This window comes from Vanessa cardui, chromosome 14 (assembly GCF_905220365.1).
Source record: "Vanessa cardui chromosome 14, ilVanCard2.1, whole genome shotgun sequence".
NCBI lineage: Eukaryota > Metazoa > Arthropoda > Insecta > Lepidoptera > Nymphalidae > Vanessa > Vanessa cardui.
Genome location: NC_061136.1, coordinates 955,657 through 973,039, shown reverse-complemented (window position 1 = coordinate 973,039; position 17,383 = coordinate 955,657). Strand labels below are relative to the sequence as shown.

At 32.9% G+C, this 17,383-nt stretch overlaps 2 protein-coding genes across 2 annotated transcripts; both read left to right on the top strand.

The window, feature by feature from the left end:
• The first annotated feature begins 3,001 nt into the window (after nt 1-3,001).
• On the top strand, nt 3,002-11,293 carry LOC124535247 (lipid droplet localized protein-like). Its single transcript, XM_047111378.1, has 5 exons — nt 3,002-3,129; nt 6,282-6,466; nt 8,361-8,548; nt 9,009-9,138; nt 11,095-11,293. Exons 2-5 carry the CDS (start codon nt 6,289-6,291, stop codon nt 11,211-11,213), a joined length of 615 nt encoding a protein of 204 aa, XP_046967334.1. The 5' UTR covers nt 3,002-3,129; nt 6,282-6,288; the 3' UTR covers nt 11,214-11,293.
• A 447-nt stretch (nt 11,294-11,740) lies between these two features.
• Nucleotides 11,741-16,988, top strand: LOC124535272 (saccharopine dehydrogenase-like oxidoreductase). The gene is made up of 4 exons (XM_047111416.1): nt 11,741-12,039; nt 14,019-14,409; nt 15,900-15,994; nt 16,851-16,988. The coding sequence occupies exons 1-4, from the start codon at nt 11,969-11,971 to the stop codon at nt 16,951-16,953; spliced, it is 660 nt and encodes a 219-aa protein (XP_046967372.1). The 5' UTR covers nt 11,741-11,968; the 3' UTR covers nt 16,954-16,988.
• The last annotated feature ends 395 nt before the right edge of the window (nt 16,989-17,383 follow it).

The window sequence follows — 17,383 nt, the reverse complement described above, 5'->3', positions numbered from 1 at the left end:
AAAAGCAACATTGTTTATGTAACAAATATTGCTATGTATTTATTTTCAGGAAACGATTAAAATGTATAAAGCAGCCAATTAAATTAACTTTTAGTTCCTGAAATAATTTGATATAATTAAAGTTGGTATTTTTTTAACTTAAATGTCTACTGGTAAGGACACATATACGGTGGTAAAAATGGTATAAGTTTTTATTTAAGTCCCTATATATTTGTATGATCATCAACTGCCTTTGGAATAGCGTGGTTAATAAGCTCGTACACTTCTTAAAAGGAGGTTTTAGCCCAGCAGAGAAATATTTCAAGACTGTTTCTTTGCTTTTTACTTTTTTATTTAAGTAAGCAAGGTTGAGAAAATTAATGAAGGCATGTGTATATGTTAATATAGTAGACTTAAATGGTTATGAAATAAAAAATGTCTCCTTTTTTGTTTTATTTACGGTTCCCCTATATTCAGAATAATCCGGTGTAGGTAGTTCATAAATATGAATATTACAAATAAAGCTCTATGGATGTATTTACTTTTTGCTAATCCTTCTTTCCAATCATATAACAAAAAGAAAAACCGACTTCAAACAAAACAGTATTTTAAAACAAATTAAAATGCACTAAAAAGTAATAAAAATAATTGCATATTTAACACATTTTTGAGAGTCCTCCTAGGTAAAATGAAATGAAAAATATTAGACTACTTAAAAGTCGATTCACGATTATATAACGTAGTTATAGTTATTGTTATATTTAGAGCCGGTGTCAGCCACAGGCACACGCTTCAACAATCAAAAGAAAGAAGCGATACGCGCCTCTTGATTGACCCAGTATAATATCGTATAAAAGGTAATTTGTTAGAAACATTTCTTAAAGTATTTTCGTATTGTTTTTTGATAGGTATAGTATAGGGTTGGCTGACACCGACTCCAAATATAGCAATAATTATAACTACATTATATAATCGTAAATCGACTTTTAAGTAGTCTAATATTTTTCATTTCATTTTACCTAGGAGGACTCTCAAAAATGTGTTAAATATGCAATTATTTTTATTACTTTTTAGTGCATTTTAATTTGTTTTAAAATACTGTTTTGTTTGAAGTCGGTTTTTCTTTTTGTTAAAATTTTATTTATTTTTTGATTTTAAGTGAAGCTGATGTAGGCTAACATTATTTTCTTAATATGGATAGATCAAGCGTGCCGTTTATATGAATCAGAAACTACTTCAGGGACAATTTCAAAAGAAACTTTCGAATAAAGCAAAAATAGACTTTCGAAAATGCGGCTTTAATACGTCATGCGGCATAAACTACGAGGTACCACCCTCGAATGAGCTGTAATCGACCTCAGTAAAAAAAACTTTGCAAAAGAGCTATTCGTATGCTATGTCGTACATCATATGACATCACATCATATACACAAAATTTGATTAAAGACAGAAAGAAATTCTGCCCCAAATCGCACCCTAACTGTAAGCCGTTTAGGAGTTCCGTCACTACATAGTAAAAAAAAGTCGCTTTCTCTGTCCCTATATCTTTAAAACTACGCAACAGATTTTGATGCGGTTTTTTTAATAGATAGTGTAATTCAAGGGGAAGGTTTGTGTATATAATAAATGAACAATATAGTAAAGAAACACTGACAATTTTAGAAGTTTGCAATGTGATGTCGTAAATAAACAAATTCTTTAGTATATTTAGTATCAGTATTGCACCCGTGAGAAGACGGGGCGGGTCGCTAGTTGATTATAATATTCGATTATGACAATTACATGAACATAACCACGTTCCGGAAGGTGATTCAAATATCCAAGTAACCCATAAATAAAAGATTCGACCGAGTATTGCTAACGTGCTCCTCAGAATTGTTCCGTTCCCTCCCGTTCCCTTAATTTGTCATGGATCCTGTGCTCAGAACGTTACTAAACTTTCACCAAACTACCCTTAAAGTATATCCTTTATAATAAAAAAAGAATAATCAAAATTGGTTAACGTGATTTTGAGTTATTCACCTATTTGTCGCGCATATACATAATGCAAGTTTAAGACTTATGTCGTTTTCATACGGATACCATCATCGGAAAAAAAATGGGACCCCACGGGAAGCACTACCTTTCAAACAAAAAAAAAATTATCAAAATCGGTCCACCCAGTAAAAAGTTATGAGGTAACAAACATAAAAAAAAAAAAAAAAATACAGACGAATTGATAACCTCCTCCTTTTTGAAGTCGGTTGAAAATCAAAGTTGCTTGTGGTAATAGTAATCAATATTTAATTTTGAGTATCGTAATAAATTAACTCATCTTACCGATCGGCCATTCTCAGTTTCGTGCGGCCAGGTTATAAAAGCGTAAAAAAGATCTGTACAAAAAAAGTATTGGATACATCCCATTGTGGAAACTAAATATTTCGAGGGAGCATTTTATATTATTTTTAGTAAGCTACAAAATGGCCGCCGCGCATAGGGCTCTGTGCACACAGAGACAATTTAAATTCACCTATAGCACACTTACAAAAAAATTTTTATAATACAGGTACCGAGGTACAAGCAACACATCAAATTACACAGAAACATTTAACTTCCTCCGATATTAGAATTATTAGATCCGTGCCTGACACTGAATCTGATCGGATAATGTAAAAATCGCTCTAACGATCCAGTTGCGGTTCGAGTTCGTATCGGAATGTAATCGACTGCATATCGTAATCGATCTAAATACGAAGAATTAGTCTACAGTTATGCAGTTGAGAAGTATCATTACCATTTTATATTTGTAAAATTTTCTCCTTGGATGAAGATCAGTGCCATGAGCCATCCTATCTATAAAGGACGCTGACACCTATACTATCGACAACTTTAATTAGCCTTTTGAACATGTTTATTGCCTCGCTATTTTTTCTTTGTTTATTTGTGTTTGTCTCGTTTAAAATTTCAAAATTATTTACTAATTAAATAATTTACAGTTTACGAAGCAGTCATTTAGGAATGAGTTTTTACTTGGTGTGTAAAACTGTAACTAAACTACAAAAAACAATTTGAAGCAAACGGCTTTTGTTGCTTTCGTAATTCTTAGTAGCTAGCTAGTTAGTACATGTAATCATTACTCATTAGACAACGCGACGTCCGTTCAACTCGACGGTATGTATGCCCTTAACACGTTCAGTGCCAGCGACACGCCTAGCGTGTTCATGCGAATTTCTATAGCCACGCCGCGAACACGCTAGGCTTGTTCTAAGAATTTCAGTGATATCTTAAAAACTAGGCTAAATTATTCATTCAAACTAATTGTGTGCAATCTTCAAGCGATAAGCTACTGAGTTTTTAAGTGGCCCGTTAAAAATAATATTTTTTTTTTATTTTACAAAAAAATGTCTTTCGTAATGCCGGCGACACGCTAGGCTTGTTCACTTATTAAGGATAATCATAGATTGTCAAACTGTTTTTTCAACAAACCACATTTTATTTATGGCTTATTACCAATTTGTTGAAAATTGAACTAATTTTGTTATTGTTTTCTCAAATTTGCGGAACTTTGTTACATTTTTTTTTTGTACAAATATCTATTATTATAAAAATTTATACACCTTTGTAGTATAAATAAAAATTTTAACAAAAAGAAAAACCGACTTCAAACAAAACACTATTTTAAAACAAATTAATATGCACGAAAAAGTAATAAAAATAATTGCGTATTCAACATATTTTTTAGAGTCTTCCTAAGTTAAATGAAATGAAAAATATTAGACTACTTAAAAGTCGATTTACGATTATATAATGTAGTTATAGTTATTGAATCGAATTGATAACCTCCTCCTTTTGGAAGTCGGTTGAAAACTATATAAGCCGTAATTCTGCCATTCCTATTTAATGACAAAGTTTATACTAAATTGTCTTACTTTGTGTTATGTTGATACTGATTATGTATTACAAGTACCTATATGTTAGTTCGATTAATCATTAACTACCACATACATACACCAAATATATAAAATTAAACACTAAATAAGGCTGATTTACCTTAAAAATGTAAACTCATGTCAACTTCAAATTCGTGTTACAAGAATTGAAGTAATGAAACAATAAAACGAGTTTAGCTTACAAGAAGCTATTGATTATTTTTTAATTATTTGTTTATTAATTATTACTTATTTAATTGTTCTTTATTATTATATCAAGACATGTGCACCGAATCGATATCCTATGACCTTTGAATTTCTAGCAACTAATAAGAAAGTGAACGAAACAAGTGAGATAAAAATTGATTTTAGAAATTAATAAGTATGTATTTGAGAAAACAAAAAAAGAAGGTGGATTTTTATGGACACTTTATGAAGCGAAATTTAAACTCTGTTTTAATTTGTATTGAAAGTTCTATTTTATTTTATTTGATTATACCTTGCTACTTTCAAACTGACCCGCGTCCTTTGCAGGGATACAACAGTAGATAACAGGTAACAGTATATATCATGAACAATTTTTTTATTGAAATACGAACTAAATCATAACGCGATAAAAAGTATATATCAAATTCGACACCAATATAAATATGATATGTGGGAATTTATTAAAAAGTTTTACAACCACTGATTACATTATGATGTTTACTTACCATAAAAGCGGTTTTTTGTCATAATTCCAGGATAAAACACTGACAACATTATTCTAAACACCTTAATTATTGCATAATACAAGAAATATTAACTAACAAAGACCGTTTTAACAAAAAAATTATCATTTTTTTGTTCCTGTGCCAGTGGACACGCTACGCTTGTCCATACAATTTATCTAGCGATGCCGGGGACACGCTTAGCGTGTTCGCGGCATTATGTATGGCGGCATCGCTATGAGCATAGGAAAAATTTAGGTGGCAGTGAACGTGTTAATTTATTTATTACATATATAGTATACTTTAAGAAATAAGAACATTAAAATAATATTAATCGTTATTCAATAGAATTATGTGATGAGTGTCAATTATTACAGTAATACTTTCTTGTTTGAACTATTAAGGACTAAATTGCCTTTTTGAACTGTAAGATGTTATCAAGTTGTATCGAATCGTGTATTACTTTTCTGTTTAACAACCGATTCTGCTGTTATATATTTGACGCTTCGGTACATTTAGGCGTAAATTTGTAGTAGTTTTAATTTAATAAAATATGATATGAAAGAAAGTGACCTTGTGTGTTAGGTTGGTCAGGTTTTAATAACTTAATTATTTAATTTAACGCACAGATTTAGTGAACATCAAAAGAACTTGACTAACCAACAAGACTTCTAAGCATATCTATACAGATAATAAAATTGGAGTGCCTGTTTGTAATATTAAAATAGTCCTTTTTTACTCAATGCATATGAATGTATATACGGTACATATACCAAAATAACATTTTTATAATTTTTGTCTGTTTGTTTGTTTGTTCCGGCTAATCTCTGGAACGGCTGGACCGATTTTGACGTGTCTTTAACTGACTGATAACTGATATAATAAGAAGTAACTTAGGCTACTATTTTTTTTTGTTAAATTTAAACGCGTACAATGTCGCGGGCACAGCTAGTTGGCAATAGGATTTTGGCTGTGAATTAAATGAAGTAAATATATAAATAAGAAAATTATTATTATTCTTAAGAAACTGATTAATTAATTTTAAAACCTTTTAATATTACTTATCTATGTGATTGAAACACTACAGTTATACTCATTTGTATTCAGAGCAAAATTGCATTCTATATTCAATTGTTTTTTACATCTGTTCCGTTACGATTGTTAAATTAAATACATAATTTTAAAAAATTAGGTTTTTTAACGCAAAAAATTAATCTTTTTAATTACGCGGCTTAAATTATAATAAATTTCTGCTCTTTAGACTTCATGATATCTTGATTGAAAGTCATGATTTTCTTTCATTCTTTTTAAGCGAACTTGGAGCACAGATTATATTACGCTGATGATTCGTTAATACCTGGTTTCTGTCTATCGGTCAGTCAATAGACCTCTAAATCTTTTAATTAATAATCGATAATTATTAATTATGAGACGAAAACGTAAAATTACGTTTCAAACGTGCGTGCGGTTAGGTAATTTGCGATGCGTTTTATTAGTATACATACAGACTAATACACGTATTATATAATAATGTACATGCATGTATTGTACGAAATGGTATAATTTCAATTTCGTAAAGATCTCATCATTAATTTTGCAGACAACTATTTTAATTTTCTCTTAATTCAAAATTCAATTCAATTCAAATTAAATTTAATAAATCTCTTGTTCTCTGATATTCAAGAATCAAGATGTCAACAAAAAATCGACTGGATTTAGTCATACTTGGCGCGACTGGGTTTACGGGGAAGCATGTGGTTAATGAGTTGGCAAGGATTGGCAAAAATTATCCGGATATCAAGTGGGCTATAGCTGGAAGGAATCGGAATAAACTGGAAAGTATTCTTCATGATACATCGAGAAAGACTGGTAAGTTTTTTAAATTACCCATTTGAAGATCTTTGATACAGTAACATATACTGAAAATATACACAATTGATATGTACATGTAATAATTTGTTTAAATATTATTTATTAATTAATATTACTATTATTACAGAGTTATACTGCATAGACCTCACTCATTATAGCTTTATGACGTACTGTCATAGTCATAGACACAAATCCAAGACAATTAGATATATGTTAGACAAAGATAATTTTTCAATTTTTTAAGTATTTAAGATTAAGTCCTGATTAATAACATTTGTTTGAATATTATCTAATGAGTTGTTGTTACGCCTTCATGTTTTAGCACTGATCATTCATAAGATAAATAATTCCCTTTAGGATTTTAGTCTATTGTACCTGTTTTGTAACTATCATTTTTGGCGTAGTCAATCAAGTTTTTATTGATAAAATAATACTAATAATAAATATTAACAAAAAAATGTCTTTAAAAACGACTGCTGCGTAAGATTAGTGTACAGTTCGGATTTGTAATCAAAATTACCAAGTTACAGTTATCAAATTATTGTACAGATTCATGACCTATTTTTTTTATTAATAAAATTATTAATAAAATGCACTATAAGTTAATTTGTAATCAATCTTTGTTACGTTTCTCTTTATTCAACAACGAATGTGCGAGCGTTCAATAAAAAGCCGCAATGACGTAATACGACGCAATACGAACATAGAAATACTCAGTCAGTTACAAAGTATTTCATGTTTATGTTTACATTTTAAACCTTGGCCACGGACAATTAATTATGTAACAACGTAATTAGGCTTTTATGTACACCGGATTAGAAAAAAAACTGTTATACAAAACCATTCCAAGTTGAAGACGAACTCTACAAGATGGACATATCAAGTTCTTGTTAATGTTTAAAGAAAAAAACGTTGGAAACATCATAATTAAATAAATTAACAACGTTCGTGAATAATTAAAGGCCATATAATATATTTTTTTAATCCCTTGATGTCTGAATACGAAGAAATAAATAAAAAAGTTTGAATGTCATATTAACCGCAGAAAGAGATAGACATATAATAAAGAAAGAGATAAATAATAGAAACAGAGGGAAAAGGTCCCTTGAAGAGGATATAACTCTTTTTGACTTGAATGAAATAATTAATTTTAAAGCAAATGAAATTTTCACTATAACTCAAGCAGGCAAAAATATTTTCATAAGTTAATACTTTTGTGTGAGGCCATATGCGATAATATTATGTGAGCGAGAAGCAAAAAAGAGGGCCAACATTTTATTGACCATAACTACGTTATGATGCGTGGTTTAATTATACTTAAAACACGTCGCACGTGTATAGATTAATCGCCGTTTTTGTAATTAAATCTTAGCTGCTAAAAAATACTGTATCTGTGTATAAGTAATTTTGTAATTAAATTTATAAAAAAACAGTCAAGCATCGTAAAAATCGCAACCCACCGTAAAATGATTTTGAGCTGATAGTTGATAGCACATCTTGGGAATGAAATGATCGCCTCCTGGTTATTCCATTTCATTTAAATTGTTTATATAATACATGAGACAAAAAAACCCGCTGAGTTTCTTTCTCCGGTTCTTCTCAGGTCAGGGTATTTTCTTTTCCGAACCGGTGGTACTGTTTCAATTGACCATCAATAAGAAAGTGTAACTTGTGAAACAAAGTGAAACTTCTATATTGAATAAAGCAATTTCAGTTTAAGTTTGAGTTTGAAAAGGGTGACTTATATTGAATGTATGTTACTGCAATTAGCGTCGAGAAAGACTGATCAGAATGACATTATGTCATACGCTATGTCTTAGTGAAATGATTACAATTCAAATATTCCGCCTAGCTAAAGCGATACATCTGTCAATTCAAAAATGATTTCTAGGTGACGATTTATCAAAAATTGAAATAATAATAGCGGACGTGGAGGACAAGATCTCTATCAAGGATATGTGTTGTCGAGCGAGAGTCGTGGTCAACTGTTGTGGACCATTTGTGCAGTACGGGGAGGTCGTGGTATCCACGGCGATTGACTGCAAGACACATTACGTTGATGTCAGTGGGGAGACGCAGGTTTGTTTATGATAGTTGACGATTACGACCTCCGTGGTCGAGTAGTGTGTACACCGGTTTTCACGGGTATGCCACTCCCAGGTCCCGGGTTCGATTCCCGACCGAATCAATGTAGAAAATGTTCATTAGTTTTCTATGTTGTCTTGGGTCTGGGTGTTTGTGGTACCGTCGTTACTTCTAATTTTCCATAACACAAGTGCTATAGGTACTTACATAAGCATCAGAGTGTTGAATTTTTTGTTCATTAATTCAATTAAAATGTTCTTTCAAACTAAATTCTCCTTTTTAAAATAAATTCATTAGTTCCGAAAACACTTCTATCGTTCAATATCAAAAGCCTTTTTAAAATCGTTGATATCAAAACAATCATCAATCAAATTTGACCAAATGTATTCGTCATATCAAGAGACCTTATCCCTTAACTGAGTATACCATATCATCCAGTTTATTCTGTTATCAGTTCATAGAATTGTTGGAAGAAAAGTATGACCAGCCCGCGCGAGAGGCAGGAATCTATGTAATCAATGCATGTGGTCTTAGCAGTATCCCAGCCGATTTTGGAGTATCTTTCTTGGAGCAGAATTTTGGTGGTAAGATGACCAAAACTTAAGACATTGTCGAACACTGTTACGATTTGTCTGTTACCTTATAATAGAGATTAAGATTCAAAGGCGCTTTTTAGAGCACACTTTTTATTTTTGAAAGAAAGAAATAAAGAAAGAATTTTTATATTTGTAAGCATCGTTTTGAGACATCAGTGACATAAACAAAAAACAAAAACTTAAAATAGCAATACAATTAAATAATATCTAAGAAAGATTATAAAAAGAGGCATAAATAAATAAAAACAAAATGCTGCCTACACAGCAGTAGGTACGATGCCACAAAAAGAAAAATCACTCAGCATTTGCTGTCGTCCTAGGAATTTCACACACAGAAAATTTTTTTTAAATTATATAGTTTTTTTTTCCTATACTTAAATTAAAATACGATTCATGCTATGTGTGAAATACGCAAAGACGGCAGCACTGATTTTTCGAATGGTTCTATGGCATAAGGTGATTAAGCTGGAAGATAAATTTTTATAAATAAAAAAAAACCGCCTTCAAAAATGAACTAAAAAGAAAAAAATAATCAGTTACATCCATATCCAATTAACGGTTTTTTAATCACCTCTCAAAGTCGGTGCCAACATTGCTAATATAGGTACATAATACATAATACATACATACAAAAACTAAATCTATTTATTGTATAGATGACACCATTAGACAAACCCTACTATCGATACAAATTAAATGATTTCAATATAGGAATTTATTTACTTTGTTGGCACCGACTTCAAAAGGTGATTAAAAAATCGTGAATTTGAAAAGTGAGAACGTGAAAAGTGTGAACGTGAAAAGCATTAAATAAATGAAAAATTTATTTAATGCTTTTCAGTGTTGTTTTGTTATTTATAATTACAATTGGTAGTGTTTGTCATTCACTTTATTATACTCAGTACATTTCGGCTTTCGACTCTAAACATAACTCAACGCCGTTTCAATACGATGTGGACTGCAACTCACATTAAGCGTTACCTAAGTTACAATAGCCTAATGTTAACTGCTCATCGCCAATTAGACAATACCATTTTTCCCGATGCAATGCCGTTAATCATTGAGGAATTCTCCTGGTAATCCACCATCAGCTAGACTTCATCATAGGCATGTTAACTAACATCAATTGCTTGACGACTATCTTAAAGAAATAGAACTAAACCCGTAAAATAGTTACTTACTAATAGGTTCTGATTACCAGTTGTGGTCTTCATCATCAGTTCCACTTCATCAAATGTCACTTTTCGTGAGCATATGACCAAGGCACTTTGAATAAAACCGAAATCACTATAGGTGTGCCTATAAAATTTGAGGAGTTCCCTCGATTTCTCTAGGATCCCATCATCACATCCTGATCTCCTGACAATGGGACCACCTGTAAAATATGCCCTTTCAAACAAAAAAAGAATTGTCAAAATCGGCCCAGCCATCTTCGAGTAATTCGGTAACATACATAAAAAATAAAAAAAATAAAAAAGGCCCCGACGAATTGAGAACCTCCTCCTTTTTTTGAAGTCGGTTAAAAAGGTAGATTAATCGGCAATTAATCATCAATAGGGCGAGGTGTAAAACTTTTAATTAAGGGTTTTTTAGTACTACTCCAAGTTCAGTACAAAATTCTGTTAAATTAATCTGCTGTACGTAATGCTACAGAACTCCTAAACGGCTTGACCGATTTTTATGAAATTTTATCGTCGTCCAACAGTAATTCGAAAAATTATTTGGAAGTAAAAAAATCCTTACAGAATCAATTTGCTAGAATTATGAAACCTAAGTTTCTTGTTCATATAATCACGTTGAGTTCACGTCCTTGATTATAATTGGAAAAATGAATGGAAAATTGGAAACCATTCTAACTCATATGGGTTAGCATAAAGTCCTACCAGTCATATTACAGACATTAGAGGTACACAAACATAAATTATTATTCATAATTTTTTACAGGCACGTTAAATTCTGTGGAGTCGTATTTGATAACTCATTTCCCACCAAAAATGGTGGCAGACGGCAGGCGTAACGGCATTATCCGATACAGCAGTTGGGTATCAATGATTAACAGGTAACAACTCTGAATAATAATTTAACTATATGTTTGTTAGGAGATTTACAATCCAATCCAATCCATCAGCCCATTTCCGTCCACTGCTGGACATAGGCCTCTCCAATTGCACGCCACTGAGATGGTTCTTGGGCTACTCGCATCCAGCTCCTGCCAGCCGTCTTGCGTAAGTCGTCTACTCCACCGTGCCTGAGGACGTCCTACACTACGTTTGCCGAGACGCGGTCTCCACTCTAGAACGCATTTCACCCAACGGTTATCGGTTCTGCGACAAATATGGCCAGCCCACTGCCACTTCAGCTTACTAATCCGGTGGGCTATGTCGATGTCTTTAGTTCTCTGGTTTACAAATGATCACATACTAGTAATACTTAGTATAGTTCTGACTTAAAGGGTCAGTGAACCAGTGTAACTAAAGGCACGTGGAACGTAACATTTCAGCTTCCTCTTTGGTGGTATATTAGCAATGTAAGCAATAATATTTGCAACAATGTGTAGAGGCGACGGTGACCACTTACTATCAAGTGATCTGTTGCCCAACAATATGAACAAATAAAAAGAAGCAGATTAAGTTCAAGTATATCTTGAAACGCCTCATAGGCTTCTATGAACAGCAGTGATCGTCTTAACGAACATTGCTTTAAATACAGTTGCTATTATTATTATAAATTCTGTGTTATTATTTAATTTTAATTAACTCTACATTTTAAGTGTTGATTAATATTTATTTTAAAAGGATAATATTTTCTGCATTTCAGTATGGCATACGTATCTATGAAGAAGATGCGACAAAAACGGTCTTTTGAAGTTGAACCGGAATTAAAACAGCGGTAAATTTATTTTTTAACGAAATTTGTTTATAAATAAAAAATGTAATTAAACAATATGAAATTAGTAACACTCTTTATATACTAAGTCTGTTTATGTCAAAGTTCGAAAGAGCTACCATAGGGCTGCAACACTAACTCTATAACAATCGAGTCGATTCGTAATTGTTTAGCCGTTTTTCTATGTTATTTAATATTAATCCAATTGTTGTTTGGTTGCACTTATCAACTAGTCCAATGAGGAAATATTGTAAGGAAGGCCTTGAGCATGGATGTGGATGGATATAGAGGTAGAGGACGACCAAGGAAACGATGGATGGATTGTGTGGAAGACGATATAGTTAGAAAGTTACCTGTGAGATGACGTCTGACAGAGAAGTATGGAAGGAGAAGACATGGTTAGAAAGATTGTTACTTGTGAGATGACGTCTGACAGAGAACTATGGAAGGAGGAGACATGCGCCGATCCCAAATAAAATTGGGATAAGGGCAGGAGGATGATGATGTTGTTTGGTCGCAGTTTCATCGAAATATAATGGTTATCCCCACCAATAAGTTAGTTGATAGCCCTCAATGGCGATTAATCTGATCTTTATTGGTGTCAGAAAATATTTGAAGTTGACATTAAATTGAAATCGGGAATGTATCATAATCGTTATAAGTTGATAAATGGATCTTAAGTTTGTTACCTTCCTAGTATATTCATAATTAATAGTTCTTTTCTAACATATTCTGATATCAATATTTACTTATATGAACAAGAAACTTAGCTTCACTTAATTGTTAAATGACGATTCAAAAGTGCTTGTAATACCCACTTGAATAAAGTTTATTTTGATTTTGATGACCACTGACGACTTAAGACGCGAGATAGCCCAGTGGTCAAAACGCGTGCATCTTAGCCAATGGTTGCGGGTTCAAGCCGAGGCAGGCACCACTGAATATTAATGTTCTTAATTTGTGTTTATATATCGTGCTCGGTGGTGAAGGAAAACATCGTGAAGAAATGTCTAATTAATTTAATTTAATATAAATTCTGCCACATGTGTCTTCTACCAATCCGCATTTTAATAGCATGGTGGAACATGTTTCAAACCTTCCCCTCAAAGGAAGAGGAAGCCTTAACCCAGCAGTGGGAAATTTACAGGCTGATATTGTTGTTATACCACTGACGAATATGACGCTATCGCAAAATAGCAAAATTTAGTAGGTATGGTTGTGTTTCATTTTGAAGGGCAAGTTAACGTGTAATAATGAGCACAAGGGACATAGAAACTTAGTTTCCAATGTTGGCGTATTGGCAACGTAGGTGAGGGATAATATTTCTCACAGCGCCAATGTGATTGGCCGGTTTTGACCACTTAACTAAAATGGCCCAATGGCCCTGTAACCTAATTGATAAAATATTTCAAATGTTTTCCTATTTTGTATAAGGGATCTCTTATCGACCTCCTTCTTTATTTATTTAAGTCTTATATAATAACACGCAGCCTCCGACAACAATTTCAGTTGCTAAAACGTAACACATAGAATTATTTTCAGATTTATAATATAGGATTTATAATATAGGGAGATATATATCTCCCATTATTAATGACCAAAGAATAAGTTTTAATGGTGTAGATATTTCAGTCTTAAAACATTCTATTATTAAATATTTGCATTTATTTTACGTGAGTATAATGATCTGGAGAAATTCTGAAAAAATGTTTTGAATAAAAGCGAAGTTTCGCAGGAGACCAATCAGTATCTATAATATATTAATTAATGAAAGTAAAGTAAAATAAAGTAACAGCCTGTACATTTCCCACTGCTGAGATAAGGCCTCCTCTTTTCTTTAAGGAGAGGGTTTGGAACATATTCCACCACGCTGATCCAATGCGGGTTGGTGAAATGCACATGTGGCAGAATTTCGATGAAATTAGACACATGCAGGTTTCCTCACCGCCATAATAATTAATGATATCTGAAATTGCTTCCAGGTGCCTACTCCACAAGAACTTAAACAAATGGTGTCTCCCATTTCCGGGTGCGGACAGTTTCGTGGTTCATCGCACACAACGACATTTATTAGCGACGGATAACAAGCGACCGGTCCAATACCAGCCATATATAACTTTCCCTTCCATTTTCTCCGCCATAGGGACTATAATCGGTTGCATATTACTTTTCATTTTGAGCAAAATACCTTGTACAAGATGGTTACTTCTAAAACATCCGAGGTTCTGTTCCTTTGGACTAGTGACGTACAGTGATCCGAATGAGGGGGTGATGGACGGCTCCTGCTTTCAATATGAAATGTTGGGAAGTGGCTGGGATGAAGGGACCGATGTAAAGACCACTCCAGACAAGAGAATTGTCGCCAGAGTTAGCGTAAGTACATGGCAAATACAAGCATTAAATATTCGTTAAAAGTTAAGATTATTTATTTCTCAAAAGTGTATAATATTCAGTTATGTGAAATTACTTTTACTAAAGCTTAACATGTTGAGTTCATCGCGCACTCAAAGAAGACGCGACGAAGAAGATTCGCGAGATTAAAAAAACTACACATGGGTTAGCAGAATAAGTGCAACGGAAGAGCTCTGCTTTTATACTAAATTTAACAATATATTATATGGATATATATATTTAATTAATAGTGTCTTTTACATACTTGGTGGTAGGGCTCTGTGCGAGCCCGTTTAGGTAGGTACTAATCATTCATCAGATATTCTATCGCTAAACAACAGTGTTCAGTAATGTTGTGTTCCGCTTTGAAGGGTGATTGAGCCAGTGTAACTATACAGGCACAAGGGACATGACATCTTAGTTCCCAAGATTGGTGGTGCATTGGCGATGTAAGAAATGTTTAATATTTACAGCGCCATTATCTTAGGGCGGTGTTGACCACTTAACATTAAGTGACCCATACACTCGTCCTCTAATCTAAAATATGATAAAATATTTGTTGTTTCATTATTTGTTAGTAGTATACTTCAATTACTTTTACTTAGTCTACTACTACATTATTACTAATATATTCTTGTAACAAATAGAATAGAATAGAATAGAATACAAACTATCGGTGACATTAACATAATATTACTGAGGTTATTGCACAATATTACGATCAGCCGATTTTGTTGACAACATCGTTAGGAATGCATAGTATTCCCTTTAAATAAGTTATGATTTATAATGTGCTTTGATGCGTTCTCTCCACTCCATAAACTATTTAATTTATGCAAAAATCTCGTTGCGACGCCGCGTGAATGAAATTCCTATTTAAAATAGGAGTGGAGTGAAGGTTGGCTTAAACATTCGAGTAGTGAGTACACCGGTTTTCATGGGTACGCCACTCCGAGGTCCCGGGTTTGATTGGCCGAGTCGATGCAGAAAAAGTTCATTAGTATTCTATGTTGTCTTGTATCTGAGTGTTTGTGGTACCGTCATTACTTTTGATGTTCCATAACAGAAGTGCTTTAGCTACTTACATTATATGTGTATATATATAATTCCTGACTGGAATATTACTTTTATATCCCTTATTAAACCGATTTTGTGCAATTTAATTTTTACAATTGAAAAGGTATTAAATAATTTTATGTTTTGATGTAGTCACTATCGTTCATAGACAATGGCGCTGGAATAAATATTAACTATTCCTTACATCGCCTTTTCACCAATATGGGGAGCTAAGACGTTCTGTCCCTTGTTCCTGAATACACTGGATCACTCACCTTTAAAATGAAATACAATAATAATGAGTATTGCTGTATCGTGGTAGAATATATAATGAGCAGAAAGAACTCCGATCGGTTTCCAAAGAACTATCAAGGTAAACATTTATAGGTAAAAGGGCGTATGTGCTTAAATTTCAGGTGTCAGGCGTTGACCCAGCTTACGTAGGGACAGCAGTGGCCATTATATTTTCAGCCATAACCATTATAAAGGAGGAAGAAAAACTGCTTCCCACGTACGTATTATTTACGTTAAGTCCCTAACACAGGATTCTTTTGGCTTTTGTTTGTGCCAAGAGGGCACAGATTATTTCGCTAATGTTACGTGCGAACTAACATAGGATACTTTTTGGCACTCAATGACCACAGATAAAAGTATGGACGGAATATGCAGGTTCAGACCATTTTCAGTAATTCTGATAAGCAACAACAACAACAACAATAGCCTGTAAATTCCCACTGCTGGGCTGAAGGCCTCCTCTCCCTTTGAGGAGAAGGTTTGGAACATATTCCACCGCGCTGCTCGAATGCGGGTTGGTGGAATACACATGTGGCAGAATTTCTATGAAATTTGTCACATGCAGGTTTCCTCACGATATTTTCCTTCACCACTGAGCACGAGATGAATTATAAATACAAATTAAGCACATGAATCAGCGGTGCTTGCCTGGGTTTGAACCCGCAATCATCGGTTAAGATGCACGCGTTCTAACCACTGGGCCATCTCGCCTCAATTCTGATAAGCATAGGTCAAAATTTTGGTTAATTTACCCTCAATCTAACGGCTTATTTACTCGAAGCGACCTAAAATTATCAATAACTGTATGTTTCCTATATGGTGACAAAACAGACATTTCATTTTGATATTGCCAAGTGGATCTGATGATGATGATCTACTAAGTTCAATCAAATAATATGTAAATGAAAGATTTTTGCCAATTTAAATTTTATCTAATTGTAGCCGATCTCAGTTTTGTAAAGTTGATAAGATTAAAAAAAAACCATAATAACAATAATTGTCAGCGTATTTATTAATACGTATTTATTTCATGTCTTTTAAATGGTCATTAAATGTTTTTTATATTATCGCAGAAGAGGAGTTATGACACCGGGCGTAGCTTTCAGAAAGACAAGTCTTCTTAAAAAATTGCAAGAAAATAACATTAAGTTTGAAATTATTGAACAATCAAAATAGTTAATCAGAACAATAATATCCATTTAAATGTTTTATTATTATAATTAAACTATAGACCTCTATTGGTGTTTCATTGAATCATAGTTTATTTTTCGTTTCATAGATGGCGTTAGTTGCGCTTTATTTAAAATAAAGCGCAACTAACGCCACGCTTTTACACGCTGTTAAGAGATGGCGCTGCTTAATCCATATAGAATCAAATTAGTCTAGACTTACGGTGTACTTAGTCATCCTAACATTATGCTATGAATGTTCTTTATACATTTTATTATTAGTTTAAACCTTTTTATCCGTTATGAGTATGTTCGATTATGTTATTCGTAAGCATCTATTGTGCTTTTATTTTTCTAAAACTAAATCGTTGAATCGAAGAAGTTAGATATAACGACTCTTTTTTTTTTTTTAAACTAGACCATCAAGTACCTACGAG